This window comes from Thermobia domestica, chromosome 18 (genome assembly GCF_964235325.1).
Source record: "Thermobia domestica chromosome 18, izTheDome1.hap1.1, whole genome shotgun sequence".
Taxonomy (NCBI): domain Eukaryota; kingdom Metazoa; phylum Arthropoda; class Insecta; order Zygentoma; family Lepismatidae; genus Thermobia; species Thermobia domestica.
In genome coordinates this window covers 34,683,417-34,707,936 of record NC_137471.1, presented here as the reverse complement: position 1 = coordinate 34,707,936, position 24,520 = coordinate 34,683,417, and the positions used below count along the sequence as shown (strand labels likewise).

Sequence of the window (24,520 nt, the reverse complement as noted above, 5' to 3'; positions counted from 1 at the left end):
TAGCATTATGTTTGTCCGAGCCTCTATATAATTTCTCTAGCCATCTTCTTATGTTTGTATTCATGACAGAATTATTTCAACATAAATCAATTTGAAGACGGACAAGCGTATATTAATAGGACCAAGAGATGAGTGTATCTACTAATTTTTCTCGTTTGTTTAAATTTTGACACTTCCTTTCAACCTCAATAAGAATCCATAGAATAACATATTCATGTTCAATAGCTGTATTTTAAAAAAAAAGAAAACACTGTATATATGTATGTTTGACATACAGTACAGTATGTTGCCATCACAAACATGAGACAAACTTGATGACGTTTAAAGACGGGGCGACAAGTTTCCTGTAAATGCTGTTACCAAATGAGAGAACTGCAATGTTGCCACTTCTTTGAGGACTAGCTCGGGAGAGTAATGCTCCCGGAAGTAGAAACGAGAAACACAATTCTGATTGGTTGGCGTTATCCACTTCTTGCCACGTTGCATTAAAATAGCAGAAATCAAACGCTTGCTGCTGTTGGCCTTCGTGGCCGAGTGGGCTAGCGCTATATGCTAGTAAGGAAAGTCTCTTTTGGCGCGAGTTCAAACCCGGCCCGAGGAAAGTTTTTTTTACATTTTTATAACACTTAAAATTTAAAAAAGTGATTTATTTATTTTTGTGCAGATAAGTAGTTGTAGTACTTATGCCCTTGTACTCCATGATATAGGGCTCGTTTTGTTACCCTTGTACTTCATGATATAAATTTTGTGACCAACTTAAAACAATTGGCTAGGATAGCGCGTAAAACAGCTGGCTAGAGTAGCGCGCGGAAAAACGTACTTCCGGGAGTATTACTCTCCCGAGCGGGTCGTCTTCTTTGCACACATTCACTCCAGTCTATACCACCTACTTTTGCTGCAATGCGCCTGCTAGCCACACACCTTTTATTGCATGGTAGAGTTACCAACCTCAGAAAACAAAATTATCGATTTTCGTCTTTAAAATTACCATATTATCAATACTAAAAATTATCGTATATTCGTTATGCACGTGATAATTGTAAAAACAAGTATACTACTAATAATATATAATAAACTTGAGTAATCTTGTTTTGAAACGGTGGCTCAGTGATAAAGCACTTATCTCTAGTGCGTGGGATCTCTGGTTCGATTCTCAGCCAACTAAGTTTGTGCTGAACAACATCCTGCCCATGAGTTTTCTCGGGGTATTTCCGTTTCATTTTTCAGTTTCGAACTCCAAATCTGCGTCACTGTCTTCGCCATTTTTTAAAATCATTATAACCACTATTTTCAGCAACAGCATTATTTCCAACCTTGTGAACGTAATAGAATTTAAAGAATGGATGTAGATTTGCCATTTGCCAATTCTCAAATCGTTATTGTTTTTTTCAGCGGGAATGACTGTAAAAAAAATTCAGTGTGTACTTTTTTTTATAATTATTTAATGCAAATCTAAAATCTATTTGCCCATTCAAAACTTGCAAAAAGAAAGTACGTTCTAAAATTCATATTCAATATTATCGCAAGGACTTTGTCGTATATGGCATTAAGAGTTAAATTATCTTATATAACGATAAATTATCATACGGTTGGCAAAGCTGCTACACGGCAACGCCATGTCGTAGCATTTGTTGCATTCGTTTAGGCCACACGCTATCAACTTTGTCCTAAGCTGTTTTGGTTCATACATAAACTGGAAATGATAGTTCCGTGGAGGAAAAATTAACCACAAAAGTTTCAATACAGTAATTGTTCACAATACTATTTTTTTTCTTTCTTTTGTACTTTATAAATTTTATTAATTGCGTAAAATCTTGAATATGTTACATGGAATTTTCGATAAAATTGGAATTTCGATTTAATTTGATTTTAAGTAGAAACATTATCGTATGCTTTTTCTTAGAAATTTACAAATTCTTCCACATTACAGTTGCTTCTTATTCATTTACAATTGTTTTTTTTTCAAACACTAATTTACTGTTTTGTCCCAGGAATGAAGTTTAAACTGCTACTGATATGGTATATATCAAGGGATTAGAAAATGAAGATTTGGTATTAACATCGTTAATGTTTGTAAAATACTAACTTTCTTTATACTAAAATAATTTTTGTTGGTGAACATTAATAGCTATATAAATAATCAGCGGCGCAAATCTGTCTTCAACGTTAAGGGGGGGTAAGACCGTTCCCATGCATTTTTTTAAGCGATGTTCAAAATATTTATGAAGTTGGAAAACAATGCTGTGGAGGATCAGGGGAGCAGAGCTATTTTCAACATCCCACTTTCCTTTGTGGAAAACGGACAAAATCATCAGATTTCTCCCCCAAAAAACACATATCAAATAGGATTATTGGGGGGACACTCCCCTCCAGTTCCAGGACTAGAGGAAACATGTCCGTCCTCATCCCCCGGGATTTGCTCCAGTGGAAATAATCCATTCGAGTAGGGATAACAGACGAACTCTTTTAAGAGCACAAGTTAATCATTTTGAGAGTATGCACTTCTGTATTCTTTCTTTTTTCAAGGAGTTTAGCTATTGGTTATATCTGCTTGGTGCCCGGAAACCAAAAATAAAGATTATATTGATCACTATCAATTTTGGCCAGGGTCAAATGTTAGGCATAGAATTCGTTAATACAGATGATCCATGTACCAGAAGTAATGGAAATTAAATGAAGATATCAAATTTAACATCCGTTCTAACGTCCGAGGTTTATGCCCTTTAGGCCAAGGGAGACGATGATTAAGGTAAGTGAATGATGATGAAAAAATTGGTGGAATGAGAATGTGGGAGGAAACGGAAGAACCCCGAGAAAACCTACTGACACGATGTTCTCCACCACGAGCCTACTTGGCCAAGGAACGAACCAGAAACCCACGCACCAGAGTTAAGCAACTGTCTCTCCCATGGAAATCAACCATTTCTGGTTTTAACTAGTGGTGGGCACAAAAACCGATTTAAAAAAACCGAAACCGCTTTTTGAAAATTTTCAAAAAACGGTTTCGCTTTTCTCCAAAACCGGTTCGGTTTTTCACCGGATTCGGTTTCGGTTTTCTTCAAAACCGGTTCCGTTTTTTCTCCAAAATTTGTTCTATTTCTGACCAGAATAGTGTTTCATTGTTCTCCGGAAACCGAATCCGTTTCCACAGAAATAGTTTTAGGTGTTTTCCAAAAGTTTTCACCAGAAAACCGGAAAGTGAAAACCGAACCAGTTTTGAAGAAAACCGAATCCGGTTTTGGAGAAAACCGAAACCGCTTCCAGTGAAAAACCGAAGAGGCTTTGGAGAAAACCGAAATGTCGGTTTTTCGGGTTTCGGTTTTTCTAGAAACCTGATTCCGGTTTTTATAAAAACCGGTTTTGCCCATCCTTAGTTTTAACATTGATCACTATAGAACGAAAACGGTAATCGAAAACGAGAAGTGGTTTCCTGCATTAGATTAAGTGAACCAAGAGTACATATTCCATCCCCACATTAATCTGTCTACTGAAAACGGAAGGATGAAAATCTACAACTACCTGCTTTATATACAGCAAAAATGATAAGAGATATTGAGGAAACTGTTTTTGGAATCAATTTAACGCTTTAAGGACTTGTACTGTCTTCTTTCTTAACCACTTATTCAAACCGGAAGCAGCAGAAATCAACCATTTCCGGTTTTAACGTTGATTCCTATAGGTTAAAAACAGTAATGGTTAATGACAACCGGTTTTCTGCAATCAATTAAGCCTCCTAAGAATATACTCTATTTCCACTCTTAATCTCTCTACTAAAAGCGGAAGTGTTCGAAATCTCTTGCAACTTTTAGCTTCAATATTCATCTATGTAGAGCAAAAGCGATGAGAAACAGAGATATGTGTTTTTGAAATCAATTTAACGTTCTTAAGAATATGTACCATCTTCTCTCTTAACCCTCTACTGAAACCGGAAGCAGCAGAAATCAATCATTTCCGGTTTTAACGTTGATCATTATAGAGAAAATCGGTAATAGATAGCGAAAATCGGTTTTCTGCAGTCAGTTCAGCATCCCAAGAATATTATTGCGTCTCCACTCTAATGTTTCTATTCTAACCCGAAGCAGTAGGAATCCTCTACCATTCCCGGTTCTTTTATTATTCACACGCTGAAATAACCATTCTTCGCATGAAGACTGTATTTGGAAGCCAATGCCTTTGGAAGTATCACTATTAATTTCAGCGATCGCGAAAACTACGGATTTGACACTAATATCGGTCATTTTCTACTACTTTTACATGTCCAGGTAAACGCCCCCTGAGACTCCTCTGGTTCGAAATTTGAAAGAAATGCTTCGTCTTCGTCTGAGGCCTGGACCAAGGTATCCGTGACCAAAATTTGGTAACTCTCGATCAACTTGTCTGGTCCCCAGGCTGGTTCCGGTAAACGCCCGCCCCCCCCTGAGACTCCCTGGTTCGATTTTTTTTAAAACGCTTCGTCTTCGTCTGGATCCTGGACCAAGGTATCGGTGACCAAAATTTGGTAAATCCGTATCCACTCATCTGGTCCCCAGGCCGCACACAGACACATAGACAGACAGACATGCACACACAAACAAACTCTATTTTATTTATACTAGATTGAAAAAACATCACGTCATTCAAACCGAAGTAATTCGCTTGGTGCCAGGGTTTGAAAAACCCGGGCTTTTTTGAAAAAGCCCAACCCACCTGGACCCATATGGGTTTTTCGGGTATTTTTGGGTTTAATTGGTTTTTTCGGGTTTAATCGGGTTTTTTCGAAATATTTCATTGTCTTTGGGGTAAAAGTGTTAATATGTGATTTATATTTGAAGATTGTCATTGTCACAACTTGCAACAATTTTCTACTCACTGCTGTTTCGAAAAAATGGCCGCCATTTTGAAATTTTACATTCGATTTCTGAGAAAATCTATACAGCAAATTTAGCGTATCTCGTGCTTCCACTATCGAAATTTCAACTTAAAAGACTGAAAATTGCGCTTCGTAGCGCGGATACTCGCTGTTTTGAAAAAATGGCCGCCACTTTGACATTTTACGTTGGTATGCCGCCAAAATCTATACAGGAAATTTAGAGTGTCTTGTGCTTGTACTCTGAAAATTTTAACTTAAAAGGCCGAAAGTTGTACCCTGTAGTGTGTGTGGTAGAGGCAGACAAACGAATTGAATTGATTTTGTGTTTAACGTCCCTTTCAGCAGCGAGGCTATATGAGACGGGACCTACTGATTAACATGGAATCCGAACAAGATCTCCCTCCGGGAAGCAAACCCGGATCTCCCACGCCGAAGACACGTACACTAACCGCTTAACCATAAAGGAGCTCGGCAGACAAACGAACACATGTAGATCAAGCCATCTAGAAGCCTGACTGACGTTCGGCAAATGTGAATACCAAAAGGGGTCTATTAATTTAAAACAAAGATACAATTCATGTTATATGAAATAAATAAATGTTTCAAAATGTCTTGTATGAAATTAACATCTTCCAGCGTAAATAAACATCCCATATTTTCTTTATGAGAATACGGGACACCTCAGCCCCCCCCCTCATCAACTTTCCAACACAATGCCCATTCACAACTGTAGTCTGGTTATGAACAAAAGTATAATAGACTTCGGTGGCTCAGTTGTAGAGGGTTTACCTCTGGTGCATGGGGTCCCTAGTTCGATCCCAGCTCGCGCCAAGTGAGCTTTGTGGTGGACAAACACCTTGTGTGTGGGTTTTCTCGGGATTCTTATATTTCCTCCCACTGTCTTCATTCTGTCATTTCATTCATTTCTCATCACACCGTCACCTTGAGCATAGCAGGCATAACCGTGAGACTAAAAGATTTCATTTTTTTTTTCAAGAATATAACGGTACGTGACGTTTGGGCCCCGCCCTTTCGGCACTGGACGTTTGGGCGCGAAGTCATTTGGGTGCCAGACGTTTGGGCGTGAGTTAAATTAAAAAGTCATTATGTTAGGCGCTGAGTACTAAGTTCGAATCAAGATATCACAAGGTGTCTACTGTAGTGGAAATCCTTGAATTATACTGGATTTTGTTTTACATACTAGAAATACTGGAATTTCAAAATTCTAAAAACTGAATTAACAATTAAATTTTGTGAATTTAAGTTTCAACTAAAGTTAAGTGTGTTTTTTATCTGATAACTTTTCAAGCCAAAGGTAAGTAAACCAGACTAGATATGATTGATTGCATTACATACATAGTGAGCCTATTCCATTAAAAAAAAAAAAAAACTTAAAGCAGGCTTTCTACTGTAGTTATGCAATAAGTGTGAATGTCAAACACATTTCTAGTGCCTAATGACCAATATATGTCCACTTAACTATTATTTTTCACTTTGAAATCGTTCTTTTTTTCCTTTCGCCACTTCCTTTAATGCAGATTAAATGCTTAAAATGGGACGAAAGAAATGTGTTAAGTTTGGTTTTTATATTGGAATGTTAATTAAAAAATAGTGATATCAGAAATACGGCATACTGCAGTTCCTAAACTCAATACCTTAGACACCCTGTATTAACATCTTTCCCTCAACTCGATTAGGATTTAGGATTTTCAGATTTCTGCTCTCGGCATCTAAGGCCATTTAGCCCGTCACGTTTGAGGGAGCACACTATCCGGGGAAAGGGAAGGAAGAAAGGATTGGGAAAGGGAGGAAGCGGCCTGGACCTATAAATTAGGTATCTCCCCGGCTTTTGCCTGGTATGAATGAGGAAAACCTCATTCAGGGTGGCAGGCCTCAAAGAGCGTGTTACACCTTTTCGACTAAGTACCCCCACCGGAAATCGAACCCGGGACTGCTCGCACCGAAGGCGAGAGCGTTAGCGAGTACGCTACGCCGGGCCGCTTCTCTTAACTCGAGTGCGCGGAAATCTTTTATTGATAGTTCTTTATTGGACTTAAGGAAGAATAGAGTTTGACAAACGTATTACGAAAGAAAACGAATTTTAATATTCATAAGTATGTAATTATTAACTTCTTTAAAAAATACAAAAATTAAATCAATATGTTTTAATTAACATTAAGAAAATTAACAGTTCGTCTGATTCCTTTATTTGCTAGCTTTCTTATATAATACAAAAATTAGATCAGAAGTACAAGAATCGTGAACAAGCGAAAAATCAATCCATGACGAGGTTAGGCAACAAATGCCACAAACGCATTAAACTATTTAATTTAGATGAATAAATAAGATAGAGATAGAAAATATACAGATAAATGAGACAAGATAAAGATAGAAGTGTACGAAATGTATATATCTTGATTCGCGCTTAGTTTTCAGTGTCTAGCTTACTTTATATGTCGTAAATTGTGATTTTTACTATGTACCTCGCGCCCAAACTTCTGGCGCCTAAACGGCTTTGCGCCCAAACGTCCAGAGCCGAAACGTCCGCGCCCAAATGGTGGCGCCTAAACGCCCTGTTCCGGAATATAATAGGTGTAAGTTCACTAAGCAGCAGCTGCTTTTCTCTCTTCGTACCCCGCAATTAATTGTACGGACTGAAGATGCCTAAAAACTTAAGATGTGCTATAAAAATGCTTTACAGGAAAACAATATGGAAATTATTTAAATCAGTGGTACAATCTAACTTTAATATTCTTCGCGCGTTTAGCAATATTTATTTACATGGCTGTATTTGCCAAAATTACGTTCGTCAGTTTAATCTGATAAAAAGCTGACTTTTCTCCTTGTGTCGTGTGTAATTGTCAGATTTCCATTTTTCTAAGACTTGGACCAAAGCACAATTCTATGACCTAGCCTCTGAAAAAGATTATAATTCTTGTTAACTTATCTAATGTGTTGTTGGAGAAAAGGTGTCATCTTCCCTGTGTCTGTAAATGTAGAAACATTCAAAGCTTTTTTTTTTTTTTTTTTTTTTATGTACCAGAGAGTATCCGAGTTCCCATAAAGTGCAATGGAAAAAGTAGCATTTTAAATTTCGCTCGCTATCAAGTAGAACCGGGTGGTGTAATAACTTCCTCGAAACGGTTACATGCAACAGCGTACTGTTCATTCACTAATTACAGGACTCCCAGCCAATGTCAGATTTTTTTGTTTTTTTTTTCATTTTCGAATAAGCTGATATTGATAGCAGAAATGGAATGGAGTTAAAAAAACGGGAAATATCCCTGTCCCGACTAAATTTACGGGGACGCGGTTCACTCGGGCTCAAAAACGGGACCCGTATGGCAGGCTTAAGCGTAAAATAAATAGTTTTATTGTTGAAGTATTCATTTCCGATCCTTCTGGGTTTAATTCGGGAATTTCCCGAGCACTTCTTTCACAGCGTGTGCATGAAAACTTCCACTAGTACGGAAATTTGAACTCAGTACTTGAAATAGCAAGCGTTACATAGTCTTCGGAACCCCGAGCATTAAGATTCTTAAATTTGACAAGAATTTTTACGCTATTGCTGGTGTTGATTCTACAGAATAATTATTTGAAGAGTAGGAACAAATGACTGCGGCACCTATGACCTTAAACCCGTCAAATGTATGAATGATAACGTCCCTTGGTGTCGACGAGCACACTATTCACGGAAAATATTTTCTAAAGTACAAAATTGCTGATTGTACTTCAAATAGGCTTTCAGCATAATCCATACATTAATTTGTTCTATAACTATCTCAAGCTAAGGATTTTTTTTTTAATTCATTCAGTGCATTCAGAACTTTATGAAGATCGTATGTTGAATGTTGTTGTCTACCTTAACGTGAAAGCCTCTAATTCGCCCAAGGAAAGTCTAAAATCTGATGAAAATCACTTACAATGTGATCACCTTAGTTGTACCAATAATATATTATCAAATAGGTCAAAAACCCAGGTGGGTTTTAAAGTGTTTTTTTTCAGGTGGGTCCAACCCGAAAAACCCACTGGGTTTTTACGGGCTGGGCCCACTTGGGCAAACCCTGCTTGGTGCACACGTGACATTGTTAGGGCAAATTGTTTAGTAAAGTTTCTTCTGTACTCTTTTTAGCATGCTATTTGTGGGTGTTGTAGAATCGTGAGGAATGAGCACAATATTACGCTTTCCACGTCACTAGAGATGGCAACGTAGTCCACGTAAAAATGAAATGAAATCTTTAAGTTTTACGTCCCACGATTATGCCGGCTAGGCTAAAGGAGACGCTGATAATGAGAAACGAATGCAATAGTGGAATGAAGAAATCGAGAGAAAACGGGAAAATCCCGAGAAAACGCACGCATACGGTGTTTGTTCATCACAAAGTTCACTTGGTGCAAGCTTGGATCGAACCAAGTACTCCATGCACCAGAGGTGAACGTTCTACCACTTTTTTTTTTTTAAATAAGTTAACTAATTTACCGAACGTGCCTCATTAACTTGCTTAACTACTTATTACTAGTTTCTACTTAATTTTACTCGCTTAACTGTTTTTTCTATTATCCTACAACGACAGGGACACGAACACAGAAACATCGAGGACAGTTAAAATTCCAAAGTCTCTCTCACCAGGAATCGAACCCGTTTCCCCATCCACCAAAGGCGTACGTTCTAGCCACTTTTTTTTTTAAAGTTAACTGATTCACCGAACGTGCCTCTATCTACTTATTACTAGTTTCTGCGTAATTTTACTCGCTTTACCAGTAACCTAGAAAGACAGGAACACGAACACAGAATCATCGAGGACAGTTAAAATTCCAAAGGCTCTCCCACCGGGAATCGAACCCGGGACACCGTACACTAAAACTGCACGTGCTAGGCACTAGACCAGCGGGGAGAGCTACCACTGAGTCACCGCGGCCCTCCACGTGTCCGAAAAAACACATGAATATGTAGCATTCCATGATATTATGTATGATAGTGATGCGACTTCTGATTTTTAAATGGATGTGATCTTTCCTTTGCTAATTAACTGAATTTTTCTACATTTTTTCAGTTTAGTTTTCCTTATATCGTCTACCTCACAATTTAACTCATTAGTTTTTATATCATTCTGTTTACTATTGATTCTGGAGATATTTTGCTGTAAGAAAAAAATGAAATCTTTGAGTTTTACGTCCCACGGTTATGCCAGTTAGGCTAAAGAAGACGGTGATGATGAGTAATGAATGAAATGGTGGAATGAAGAAAGTGGGAGGAAACGGGAGAACCCCGAGAAAACCCACGCACACGGTGTTTGTCCACCACAAAGTTCACTTGGCGGGAGCTGGGATCGAACCCGGGACCCCTAGCACCAGAGGTGAACGCTCTACCACTGAGCCACCGCGGCCCCCATTTTGCTGTAAGAGTTTATGATAATAACTAATGTTATTATTTTGTCATGTTCCCTTGAGTCATTTAAACATACGTAGTGCTTTATTTTTACTATTGCTATCTAGTAACCCTGCCTTCGAATTAGAGAACCCACTGCGCCCACTCTCTGTTTCCTATCGAATGATTTGTTTTCTTTGATTCTTCTAAGTTTTTCATAATACAGTAATTAATTAACTTTGTCCTTATTTTTCATGTTGTAATGAGAAAAAGGAAAAGTAGAACGTGCCGTTAGTTTTTCATTAAACTGAAATGTTTTTTTTTTTTTTAAAAAAAAAAAAGGAGAATTTTCAAACGAAAACATTCAGTGGGAAAAAATCAGCTTTCTTTCTCTCTCTCTCTCTCTTTTTAAGGCCATTTCTTTCAGAGTTCTTTCACCTCTATCGTCACTAGATGTCAGCAGCTTCCACTCTACCTTCCACAGTATGTATAGTTTGTCTTAGTGAGCGGCAATTCAGCAAAATTAAAGAAATGAATAAATGAGAGTTTAGACAAGCAAAATGAATTAAAGATGGTAGGAGTTTCATTCGTTGTTGATAGTCTTTTGTTATAACTAGTGGAGTATACAGAATTTCATCAAGGGGGGATAGGTTTCAAGCACACTAGTTCATAACGCTCAAATTTCAATAATAGTGAACAATATTACTAGCATTTACAACGATATTTTTTATCTATTTTGTAATTTCTTCTATTTTTATATCTTGATTTTGGGCAACGGTGCATAAAAGTACACAATCTGTCGTGTAGAAGAAGAAGAAGAAGAAGAAAAGAACATATATGTTGTTGATTCTAAATAGAAGGAAATAAGATTTAATGTCAATAGTTAAAGTATATGTTGGTTTTATAGGTGTAATCTGCATTTATAGTTATCATAACAGCAGATAGTTGCTTGTTTAAAACGTTGCTATGACAACAGAAAAAAGAAAAGTATAATTAATGGAGTTTGGAGAATAAAGGTAATAGTGATATAAGTTGTCGTGCCTGATTTAATGTATTTTGACCGTGTTAACGTAACTAAAAATTACACGAACAGTGGGCTGAAATATAACGTAAAAATATATGTATAATATAAATTAAATGAAATATTTAAGTTTTACGTCCCACTATTATGCCGGTTAGGCTAAAAGAGACGGTGATGATAGATGAGTGAAATGGTGGAATGAAGAAAGTGGGAGAACCCCGAGAAAACCCACGAGCACGGTGTTTGTCCACCACAAAGTTCACTTGGCGGGAGCAGGGTTTGAACCAGAGGTGAACGCTCTACCACTGAGCCACCGCGCCCCCTATGTATAATATAAATTGATCGTTATATTTTAAATGGTGGTTCCTATATACGTTACATTTTAGATGTGTTATCTCGCCCAGGACGTTACACATTCAACGGAGAAAAGTGTCCAAACATAAGACATGCCAATCGGTAAATCTCAAAATGATATGTGAGAGGGTAAATCCTGATGATATGGTACGACATTTGTAACATGGAGAAAATCGAGTCGAGCTGTCATTAAGTATCTGAGTAAAAACGGCTTAACAGTACAGGAAATTCACATGGACATAGTAGAAAAACGAGGAGACTCCACGCCTTCGTATTCCAAGATGAAAAAAAAAAAAAAACGAGTAGCTTAATTTAAGCGTGCTAGAAAAAGCATTGAGAAGAATCCCGCAGTATCAGGCTTTCAACGTTGACCACTACAGAAAATGTCAATAAAATTTGTGACTTGTTTTCATTGCCCGCATGATCGAATGAGAGATAGCTGAGGCTGTGACTATTTCCTATAAAGGTAACCAAGAAAGTTCTATCGCTTTTTGTGGAGGTCTGTGTTCAATTGACCACACCGTGAGTTGAATGCGAAAAGAGGTAAGGCGAAGGTCAGTTGTTGGTGTGGGTATATCCAACGTACTACCTGGTTGTGGCACTTCACTTACAGCGTGAACTTGCGTAAGGACAAAGTGAACATGGGACCTCCATAGAGCGTCATAAGGGCGCGTATGCTGTACGAGTTCAAACTGGGGTCGAACGCCGTTGCAGTGGAGCGGAAGATATGCCAGGTCTTTGGTGAGGGTATCGTGACTACGCAGACAGTGCAGCGGTGGTTTAACGAGTTTAATGACGGTGACAAAACACTCGAAGACGCACCACGTGCCGGTAGACCAACACATGTACAAAATGAAGATCTTTTGGCAGCAATTGAAGCGAACAGTGCCCAGACCTGTGAGGAACTGGGACTACAATTCAGTGTGAGTGGAGAAGCCATTCGACAGCACCTCCATCAACTTGGAAAGCACTACAAGTTGGGTCGATGGGTCCCACATGATTTGACTCCGGGACAGAAGGCAACACGAGCAGACACCTGTGTTTGTTGTCTCGTCTGCGGGAGGAGCCATTTCTGGACAAGATGTTGGCATATGTCCTGTACGAAGCTCCATGACGCCGTAATCATTGGTTAGCATCAAATGAACCGGTTCCAAAACAGACGAAACCAGCACTGCACCAGAAGAAAGTCCTCCTGTGTGTTTGGTGGACTGCTCGCGCCATCATGCATCGGGAACAGCTACCAGCTGGTCAGAGCATCAATTCAACTGTGTATTGTCAGCAGTTAAGCCGTGCTTAAGAAAAACTCAAAACTTTGGAGCCAGCACTTCTGAATCGCAAAGGGGTCCTCCTGTTACAGGACAACGCAAAGGCTCACTTAGCTAGGATGGCCCGGGACACGACTCTACGCCTTGGATGGGAAATACTATTGCATCCACCATATTCCCCGGACATTGCACCGTCTGATTATCATCTGTTCCATTCCTTGGACAATCACCTTAGAGGACGCCAGTTCAACTCGCTAGTAGAGGTCCAAAATGCACTTGATACCTTCTTCGCTTCACGTCCCTCCAAATTCTACCGCGATGGAATCCATGGCCTTCCAGGACGTTGGCAGAAGGTCGTCGAAGCTGATGGGGACTGTTTTTGATCTTCCAGGTACGTCTTAGGTTACATATCAATGTTCAAAGGTGGTGGGTGAAAAAGCGACAGAACTTTCTTGGTTATCTTTATATCTTCGAGCGTGTTACTTTAAAATCTTTCGTGACAACGACTTTTGAAGCGCAGTGTAAAATCTTATATTAGAAATATCTCCTATGACAAAGACCTCTGGAACGCCCTATATTATCTAATGCTTTTCCATTTTTCAATGAGAACAAACTCATCGACCTCCCTCTTATTCACTTCATGGTTACCACTAACCTTGAGGTTCAATGAGGTATAATGATATTACTTAGCACTCTACGCCCTGGGTTTTCACGTATTTATTGTAATTTAGAATGACCAGTCTGAGCTCAATTTAACTTTCGTATCATCCCAGATAATTTAGCTACTACAGCTATCGCAGCCTGGCTTGATGTACGATTTTCTCTACCCAATAGAACATAAGGATATACAGAGTGTTTCAAAACAACACCAACAAAGTTTGGGAGGTGATTCCTCACACCAAGATAAGACAAAAAGTATAGTCCAACTCCGGTGCAAAACTGCTTCGTTATGGGATTATAGGCTGCCGAAAAGATGAAAAAATGAACTCCCATAGCTCCAATACGATGGGACCTACCGTAGTCGGGTCAAGACTTCATTTAGGAACTAATATGTGCCCTATCAAAAATCAGTTTCAGAATCCTAAGGCTCTAGCGCAACAATTTTTATAGAGGGAGTTTGGCTACGGGCATACAATTTGAAGTACTCACCAACTGCCTCTATAAAAATTATTATGGAAGTACCACAGGATTGTGAAACATGATTATTTGGATACGGCACATACTAGCTCCTGAGTGAAGTCTTAACCCGACTACGGTAGTTACTATAGTATTGGAGTTATGGACCTTTAAAGTTCATTTTTCGTGTTTTTGGAAGCCTATAGTTATAGAACTCATGATTCCTCAGTAACTGATTATTTAAACTTCCATAATACGGTGTATCTTGTTTTGTAGGTGTAAAATAATAGACCATATCAAGTAGGAAATTTCAATTTATTATGACATGATAATTACAATAGTAAAATAATACAATATATTGGCAGGATAAAGTGAATGTAAATAATACATGAAAATCTTGTTATAACAAATTAAGAAATAATATTACTCTATATTTCTCAAGTTACGATGTCTTTTCATTAATCAGATATACTTCAATTGAAGTCATCAAAGTTTGTTTATTCAAACTTAATTTAAAGAAATAAGAAAAAAATCTGTGAGAACAGAAGAAAAAAACTGGCTTGTAAATGTTGAACATTGCAGAGTCTTGTAGATTTTTCTACTGTTCTGAAAAGAAATAACAAATGGAAATAAATGTTCAATAACGTTTATTTTTAAAAATATCATCTTCAACACTTCAGAGAACTTTATCATGAATTATTGTCTAACATTTGGTTTGACGTGGTTGTTGTTTATAAGCCCTAACGACTCCTCATGTGCAGTCTAGTGGTTCAAGTTCATGTCTTTGGCACGCGCAAAGATCCTGAGAGGGGCGAAGGGATCTATGCCCAACTCCCCTCTTGGAACTGCATATCTGCCAACGAAATACACACACCTGAACGAGACCAAATAAAGTTCTAAAAAAAAAATCGGCGCTTCCAGTCTTAGGGGCACAAGGTTCACTTTCCGGTTGAAATGCATGCAATGCACCAATGGTTCAGCTTCTATTTTAAACTAAAGATCTTGTCCTTTATACCTCGCTGCTCACAAAGGACTAACAAGGAACGGACATAAACGTGTCACCCGGACACCCAAATCAAACCTAGTCCATTCGATAAACATAACAAAAATATGTTCATGCACAAAAAAATTAGGTGCGATGGAAGCGGATTAAGTCCCTGGGGCCCATTTGCCCTGTTAGTATAAAGAAAATCGTGAACTCAGCAGCATTAAGAACACAGCAGAAACTGTTGTGATTATGTAAATAGCTTATAAAGAACACGCTCTCAGTAAATCGCTAAATGGTTGACTTGTTTTAAAAGAGGACTCCATTCCGATCGTCCTTCAAATGCGTAAGGACAACAAATGAGGACAACATCGCCAAAATCCATGTTCTCATCAAGGAATATCGACGCAGAACAACAGACCAACTCGACGACTTATCCAGGTTATACTGGAGCTCCATTCAGCGCATTTTGAACGACGATTTGGGAATGCGACGAGTGGCTGCTAAGTTCGTGCAAACTTCTCGGTGAAAAGCAAAGGGATCGTCAGGTGGAAGCCTGTCGTGCAATGAAGGACGCAGTCACAGACGATACAGACTTTTCTTCAAGAAAATCACCTCAGACGACGAGACAACAGTTTCTGGTGGGTTCTTGCAGAGTAAAAACCAAAACTTCATAGCGCACGTATTCGTGAGAACCTGCCATTTCTTCGTGCCACGAATGCACTACAGACACACACACAGAGAACTGCCAGAGAAACCACACGCGTCGTTGTCGGTTGAAGCCACTTGCTACATTGATTCAAGAAAAGTCCCTCTACAATGTCCTAGCGGCGCAACCTCGTACTACAAGTACACGATGCGCAGGAATACGATTTCAGTTATTTTTGACTCTCTTTTAGAAGTACCATTCCTGTATTTGACTAGAAGGCTGAGAGGAAACTTTCCTAAAACCACAGTCAGTATAACCAAGCATGAAATAAACACCCGAGACCTCATAACTGAAATCAAGAACGTTTCTACACCTATTCATCAAACAATCAAGCTTTCATTGCTGGTCTAGTGGCTAGCGAGCATCTCTTTGGTGAACGAGGTCCCTGGTTCGATTCCTGACGGGAGAGCATTGTACCACAGCACTTACATTGATTCATATCCAACTTTAAACTATATTTCTCGTTCTCGATAATCTTGCTCTTGGTAAATGATCGAAATAGAAATCAATCAACCAATCAATCAGCATTGGCTCAGTTTCAGGCTGTACATCTGCTTATATGCGCCTTCATCTCGTTTTCTGAGCATGGAAGAAGCAATCTATGACGTTACACTTTGAAATCACGGTTCTAGACAAATGCTGGCCAACCCTTAGTAGGCCACGCGCCAGTAGACTTTTTAATGCGCAATTCCAGCTTGATGTAATCCGTCCCCCTTGTTCCCTAATACGAATGTTGTTGTTTATGATTATTTTTGTATAAATAATATAAAATACTTATAATAACAACTTCCCTATTTAAAAAAAAAAAAATACAATGTGTTTCGAAAGCAACTACTTGATTTTAAAAGTGCACCTGTGCAGTGACACACCGGTAATTATTGAACTTAAAAGACTTAAACAACTGTGGCCTAGAGTTTCAAATGACTGCAGATAGGTTCCACTACTAACCTCCAAAGAGACGCTAAGTTTAGTCATTCAGAAGATGCCATCTATACAGCAAAGACAACTGTGTTCTCGAATACAGCAAAACTGCTGTTGCTGTTCATTAAAGTTTAGCGTCCCTTTTTAGCATCGAGACTAAATGAGACGCGGATCTACATTTCAAGTTGGAATCCGATCTATTATAATGCAGTCGATCTTCTACCACCGGGAATCGAACAAAGATCACCATGCACCAAAGACACTTACGCTAGCCACTAGATCAGCAGAAAGGAGTTAGATTGTGTCAATGATTACGAAGCAGCAAGAGCGACAGTGTTACCAGGATAGTCTGTCAGTGGCTCATCGTTGCTACCGACAATTCCTTTAAGAAGCACAGTGTTTATGTGAGGAAAACCGTCCAGGGAAAGTACAGATCACAACAATTAGGATTAGGAATTAGATTCCTGAGCTTTTGGCATCTATGGCCATGTTAGGCCGTCACTAGGATTAGGATTAGGAATTAAATTTCTGGGCTTTCGGCATCTATGGCCATGTTAAGCCGTCACTAGGATTAGGATTAGGAATTAGATTTCTGGGCTTTCGGCATCTATGGCCATGTTAGGCCGTCACTAAGATTAGGATTAGGAATTAGATTTCTGGGCTTTCGGCATTTATGGCCACGTTAGGCCGTCACTAGGATTAGGATTAGGAATTAGATTTCTGGGCTTTCGGCATTTATGACCATGTTAGGCCGTCACTAGGATTAGGATTAGGAATTAGATTTCTGAGCTTTCGGCATCTATGCCCATGTTGATCCGTCATTAGGATTAGGAATTAGATTTCTGGGTTTTCGGCATCTATGCCTATGTTGATCCGACACTAGGATTAGGATTAGGAATTAGATTTCTGGGCTTTCGGCATCTACATATAGCCATGTTAACCCGTCACGTATAAGGGATGACATGCGTCAGCGAACAAACTAGCCAGGAGTTGGAGACGAAGAAAGGAATGGAAAGAAAGGAAAAGGCTTGGAATAATTATGTTAGGTACCATCCCGATATTTCGCTGGTGTGAATGAGGGAAACCTCACTCAGGATGGCTAACCTGAAAAACTTTTCACATTTTTCCGACCGTGTCCCCACATGGAACTGAACCCGGGACCACTCACCTCATTCTAGAGGAAAATGTGCAACAAATTCAAGAGGCATTTCACACTCTAAGACTTAGCACTGCTTTCAAAATGTCCAAACATTACCCATCTGATTTTTCATGTAGAAATATATAAAATCACGTGTTTTTGTTCCAACAATAACTTCGATACGCTCAAAAACAATTAATAGCATAAAAAAGTAAAACAAGACATACCGATGCGTTTAAAACTAATTCATCTGTCACATTATGTGTTCTTGTATAATTTTTGAGAAAAAAAAATATGACCTCTGATATTTATATATGTGACTTGGTTACAGTAGTAGTTTGAGAAATATGCCGTTACCGGCATTCACTATCTTAAATTATTAAACGTAACTTGTTTAATCAGCTGATTTCACACAAATTAAGAATAAAATTTACGAAAAAAAAACAGCGCTAACATGGCTACAGTGATCACGAGGAGTCGTGAAGCTTGACCTAGATTTAAGAATTTCACCACCCAATAGAACGCGAGGGTGTGTGCTGGACGTCAACCCTTACCCATAAAATTTTGCCGGTGTTGTTTCTCGTGCTATATAGAAAACACCTCCTGAGTGTTGTCGGATTGCTGCTATTTTTTTATTGTTGCTTTATATTTTTGTTATTATTATTGCTATCGTTTAATTCAAATAAATGTTACCGTTCGTGTTGTTCTACAAGTACTGTTTTTGTCGCTCGTTCACAATATCTTCAAAGTTCGACAAGATTGTAGCTGCATTTCTGCTGTTTTACTTTTTCTCAAGCGTGCGTTTGGAAGGCAGCTTCAGAAATCCTTCCGATGCATTACACGTGAGAAAAAGCAGTTCTATGATTGGTGTAGAGTTGAGGCTTCATGAGTCGTCGCAGTCACTATAGTCCTATCTTAAAAGTAAAATAATGCGCAGGGTAATAAAAATAAAACAGATGGATAATTTCTCTGCAACGTAGCTATCAACAGTACTTTTTTCTAGTATTTAATATGTTTTGCCTATTTAGCTTGACAGCTACTTATCAAATAGAGTGGCCTCCAAATCTAAAATTACTCGCAGCTAAGTTACTAATGTTGCCTATGAGACGAAATCACAAATAAGAGTTGTCATCTCTTCTAGCACTTTTTTAAAAATATAAAACTGTCGTTTCCAATCGATTTTCAAAGATTTTTTTCTCGTTTCCTCTTCATTCTCAAAGAATTCTTTCTCGTCTCCTCTCCATTCTCAAGGAATTCTTTCTCATCTCATCTCCATTCTCAAAGAATTATTTCTCGTCTCCTCTCCATTCTCAAAGAATTCTTTCTCTTCTTCTCTCCATTCTCAAAGAATTCTTTCTCGTCTCCTCTCCATTCTCAAAGAATTCTTTCTCGTCTCCTCTCCATTCTCAAAGAATTCTTTCTCGTCTCATTTTCATTCTCAAAGAATTCTTTCTCGTTTCCTCTCCATTCTCAAAGAATTCTTTCTCGTCTCATCTTCATTCTCAAAGAATTCTTTCTCATTTCATCTCCATTCTCAAAGAATTCTTTCTCGTCTCCTATCCATTCTCAAAGAATTCTTTCTCTTCTTCTCTCCATTCTCAAAGAATTCTTTCTCGTCTCCTCTCCATTCCCAAATTCTTTCTCGTCTTATCTTCATTCTCAAAGAATTCTTTCTCGTTTCCTCTCCATTCTCAAAGAATTATTTCTCGTCTCCTATCCATTATCAAAGAATTCTTTCTCGTATCCTCTCCATTCTCAAATTCTTTCTCATCTCATCTTCATTCTCAAAGAATTCTTTCTCGTTTTCTCTCCATTCTCAAAGAATTCTTTGTCGTCTCATCTTCATTCTCAAAGAATTCTTTCTCGTCTCCTATTCATTCTCAAATTCTTTCTCGTCTCATCTTCATTCTCAAAGAATTCTTTCTCGTCTCCTCTCCATTCTCCAAGAATTCTTTCTCGTCTCATCTCCATTCTCAAAGAATTCTTTCTCGTCTCATCTCCATTCTCAAAGAATTCTTTCTCGTCTCATTTCCATTCTCCAAGAATTCTTTCTCGTCTCATCTCCATTCTCAAAGAATTCTTTCTCGTCTCATCTTCATTCTCAAAGAATTCTTTCTCATTTCATCTCCATTCTCAAAGAATTCTTTCTCGTCTCCTATCCATTCTCAAAGAATTCTTTCTCTTCTTCTCTCCATTCTCAAAGAATTCTTTCTCGTCTTCTCTCCATTCCCAAATTCTTTCTCGTCTTATCTTCATTCTCAAAGAATTCTTTCTCGTTTCCTCTCCATTCTCAAAGAATTATTTCTCGTCTCCTATCCATTATCAAAGAATTCTTTCTCGTATCCTCTCCATTCTCAAATTCTTTCTCATCTCATCTTCATTCTCAAAGAATTCTTTCTCGTCTCCTATTCATTCTCAAATTCTTTCTCGTCTCATCTTCATTCTCAAAGAATTCTTTCTCGTCTCATCTCCATTCTCCAAGAATTCTTTCTCGTCTCATCTCCATTCTCAAAGAATTCTTTGTCATCTCATCTCCATTCTCAAAAAATTCTTTCTCGTCTCCTATTCATTCTCAAATTATTTCTCGTCTCATCTTTATTCTCAAAGAATTCTTTCTCGTCTCTTATTCATTCTCAAATTCTTTCTCGTCTCATCTTCATTCTCAAAGAATTCTTTCTCGTCTCATTTCCATTCTCCAAGAATTCTTTCTCGTCTCATCTCCATTCTCAAAGAATTCTTTCTCATCTCCTATCCATTCTCAAAGAATTCTTTCTCATCTCATCTCCATTCTCAAAAAATTTTCTCGTCTCCTATCCATTCTCAAAGAATTCTTTCTCGTCTCCTATCGATTCTCAAAGAATCCTTTCTCATGTCGTTTTGCAAATGTACCTACAACATTTGTGCCCTGATTTTTTTTTTACTTAATTCCATCCAGAAGTTATCAGAGTACTTCCGTGTAACGAGAGATTCACAAAGGGTATAATATTACAACATTTAACTCATATTTATTTTCGGAGTAGATTTTGAAATGACTTGTGTATCTTTAAACTTAAAAAATGGTCTTCATTATGTTCATACAACCACATTATCAATTTATAAGTATTATATTACGAATCATGTAATATTAAAATACGGTTTGAGATCTATGACTTGGATGAAGCAGTAATGCTCACGATTCGTAATTTATAATCTCGTCTCGGTTCCCATTACGAAAAGGAGACAAGAATTGTCACATTTCTTGTCTCGTATTTGAAAACGCAGTGATCGTCTCGTGAAAACGAGTCGAGAATCGAAATTTCTTGTTTCGTAAACAACACTAGATTTTATTAACTAAAAATTATGCCTCACTGGTTGAATAACAGCTACCCTAGACTCTGAACTGACTGATGGAGACTAAGAGAATGACCACCATAATCGACTGACCTCAACCACATAAGCTTCCCCACAAAGTAAATTTGGAATCGTAAATTGTATTGTATGTTATATATAGCTAGGATTTTATTCACCTCTGAGAGAAGATAGCCTAGCTACTACAACTGCTGATATGGATCCGGACGAAAGGAAAATGTGTGTTGAGAGTGTTGATGAATGCGAAGAAAGTATACCATTAAGGTAATTTGCTATTTTTCTAAGAGTACTTACTAGAGGAAATGAACATCTACGTCTACCTGAGACAGAATATATCAACGGATGGTAACATTAAAGTAGAAATTAACAGTTGTATTACGCTTGGTTGGTTAGAATGCATTCGAATATATATATATATATATATATATATATATATATATATATATATATATATATATATATATAGGGGGTAACAAAAAAATCTAAAAACACTTCATACAGGACACGTAAGTTTGGCCCTCCACTGTACAACACGTGTTGCGGTTGCCGATTTTTTTTTTTTTTTTTTTTTTGTTTTCAATGTGTCATGTAGACCTTCCTCTTCCGTTAGCAGTAACCAGTTCACCTGTGAGTGACTGGGTGTGAAAGTGGTGCGGTAAAATGAAAGACCTGACAGACTTCCAAAGAGGCATGATCGTTGGTGCCCGTCTGGTTGGAGCTTCAGTCGCAACAGTGGCGAACATTGTGGAGGTATCGAAAGGTACTGTGTCGTATGTCACGAGGGCATACACAATTCATGGGCAAATGACGTCTGCAAAGCACAACTGTGGTCGAAAGACAATCCTGTCAGATAGGGACCGGAGGGCATTAAAACGGATTGTAGCAGCTAAAAAAAAGAACACTGCAATGAAAATTACGTCTGAACTCAATTCCGGCCTACAGAACCCGATTTCATCGAAAACAGTGGGACAGGAACTTCATAAAATGAAAATTCATGGCAGAGCCGCTATCGCCAAACCCCTGGTGACAGCAGTAAATGCGAAGAGGCGTATCCAGTGGTGCAAGGACCACAAGGCGTGGACTCATGAGCAGTGGAAACACGTAATGTGGTTCGATGAATCGACCTTCATCTTGTTTCCAACAACCGGTCGTGTTTACGTATGGAGAACACCGTCGCAAGCCTATGATACAGACTGTCTGCTCACAACTGTAAAGCATGGGGTGATTTTGTTACAGTATGGGCAATGATATCGTGGTTTTCTGCAAGTCCCATCATAGCTCTGCATGGAATGATGAATGCTAAGGCCATTTTGGGGGACCAGGGGACCGCAAGATGTGTGTGAGGGATTCTCCAAAAAACGTAGAGATTACTTGCCAGGTTATAGGAGATCCCTACGTTCCTTTGGAGAATCCCTCACACATCTTGCGGAAGTTTGAAGCATACATTTTTCAATCGAGCAGGTATAACTTCGAGTGTCATGTTCCAAACCGCACTCTCTACGTTACGTTGTTTTTGAATTACAACCCTCTGAAATTCATTTTTCCCAAGCTTTCGGAACCTTATATATACTAAAACACCAAAGTAGTGCCTAGAACATAAAATTTGCAATAAAATTGCTTCAACTCCATGTTTAACAAAATACAGGACGTTCAGAAACAAAGGAATGGGATCTAATTACCAAAAGCGAGAGAAAAAGAGCCCCAAAGTTTGTACGCTACTCTTATATACCTAGGTACATGAAAAAGTTAACATTGTTTCTTACATTATAAGGGTTATTCACAATATCTGGAGACGAATCTTTTAAGCTTCGAAAATAGCTTCAGATAGAGATCTTAAACATGATATATGTCCAAAATGACCAAACGTGGATTCGATTCCGTTGCTAACTAAATGCGCCATCTGTTGATAGTCTTTCAATAAGAAACATAAGAAGCAACTATTAAATAATAGAAAAATGGTGGCACTGTAATGTATACCATAGCAATTCGCTAACAAAAAAAAAAAAAATACGATCAATTAATATGAATATACCAGCACAAAACTGTATTATTTTGTAACAGAACACTAAATCAAATGTGATCTATAATTGCAAATATTCAGGGTTGTGAACAGTAACGGAACCGATAGACGTTAATAGGTTTCACTAGGTTTCGGTTCCGGAACCGGAACCAATTTTCTCAAAAAAAAAAAAAAATCTTGGCATGGTACTTAGAGAGATAGAAACGGTTTCCGAGAAAATTGGTTTTCACCCCCGGAACCAAAATTGATTTTCACGGAAAATCAATTGCTTCTACTTTCGAAACCAAAACAGATTTTTCACGGGAAAACGTTTATTACGTCCGTTACCGGAACGGAAATGGATTTTCTCAATAAATCTGCTCAGATTCTGTAATCGAAACACATTGAAGTGGAACAGAAATTACAGATAAGCCAGAAATGGATTTTGTAGCAAAATCGATGTAGATGGTTCCTTTGAAATGAAATGAATTCTTTGAGTTTTACGTCCCATGATTATTTCTGATAGGCTAAAGGAGACGACGATACTGATAAAAGAATGACATGGTGGAATGAAGTGGAAGGAAACGGGAGAACCTCGAGAAAACCCACGCACATTGTGTTTGTCCACCACAAAGCTCACTTGGCGCGAGCTGGGATCGAACCAGGGAGCATATCCACAGAGGTGAACGCTCTACCACTGAGCCACCGCAATGGTTTCTTCGAGTTGGGTTGATTGTGAGTTTAACCTCCCTTCCAGCAGCGAGGCTATGTGAGACGGGTCCTACTGATTAACGCTGAAACTACATGAGCTTCCGCCGGGAATCGAACCCGTCTCCCACACCAAAGGCACGTGCGCTAACCACTTAGCCACGAAGGAGCTCAATGATGGTTTCTTCGAGTTAACATTTCTTGGTTGCTCAACATCGATCGCAACTTCTAGAGATCTTGAGCTAACAATGTTTGCAAGTAATGATATCAACATTTCTTTCAACGCTCTTCAGGAAACACCTAATTATGGTTTTCGGTTTTGTGAACAGAACCGATATGTCCAAATATATTTCCGTTCTCTATCAAAAAAGCGCCAAATTAAAACATTTATTTAGCTTCTGGGCACGGAGCAAAAAAAAAAACGGTCAGTTATAATTACCAAACCTGTAATATACTTTCGTCACCATTTAACAATTCTGTAATACGCTTCTGTAATGTTAAAAACACTGTTATATGCTTCCATAACTATTAAAAACACTGTAATGTACTTCCGCTATCATTAACAACTCTGTAATGTATTCTCTTCATCATTAGGAACATCATAATATACTTGCGTCACCACTAACAATCCGACATCATTAGCAACCCTGTAATATACTTCTGTAACTATTGAAAACATTGTTATAGACTTCCGTAACTATTAAACACACTGTTGTATACTTCCGTAAAAATTAAAAAC

At 38.3% G+C, this 24,520-nt stretch overlaps 1 protein-coding gene across 6 annotated transcripts in view; it reads right to left on the bottom strand.

Moving 5' to 3' along the window:
* LOC145675518 (uncharacterized) overlaps positions 1-24,520 on the bottom strand; it is a 290,842-nt gene that overhangs the window by 9,121 nt on the left and 257,201 nt on the right. Inside the window, exon 8 of one of the 6 annotated variants that reach the window (XM_081745987.1) lies at positions 14,270-14,579. The exons of 3 other annotated variants lie outside the window; for them this stretch is intronic. In XM_081745987.1, the coding sequence (XP_081602113.1) occupies positions 14,486-14,579 (94 nt within the window). In that variant the 3' untranslated portion in view covers positions 14,270-14,485. Of the gene's footprint in view, positions 1-14,269; positions 14,580-24,520 lie in introns of those variants that run through there. 2 more of the 6 variants (XM_081745988.1, XM_081745977.1) reach the window with 2 other exon arrangements.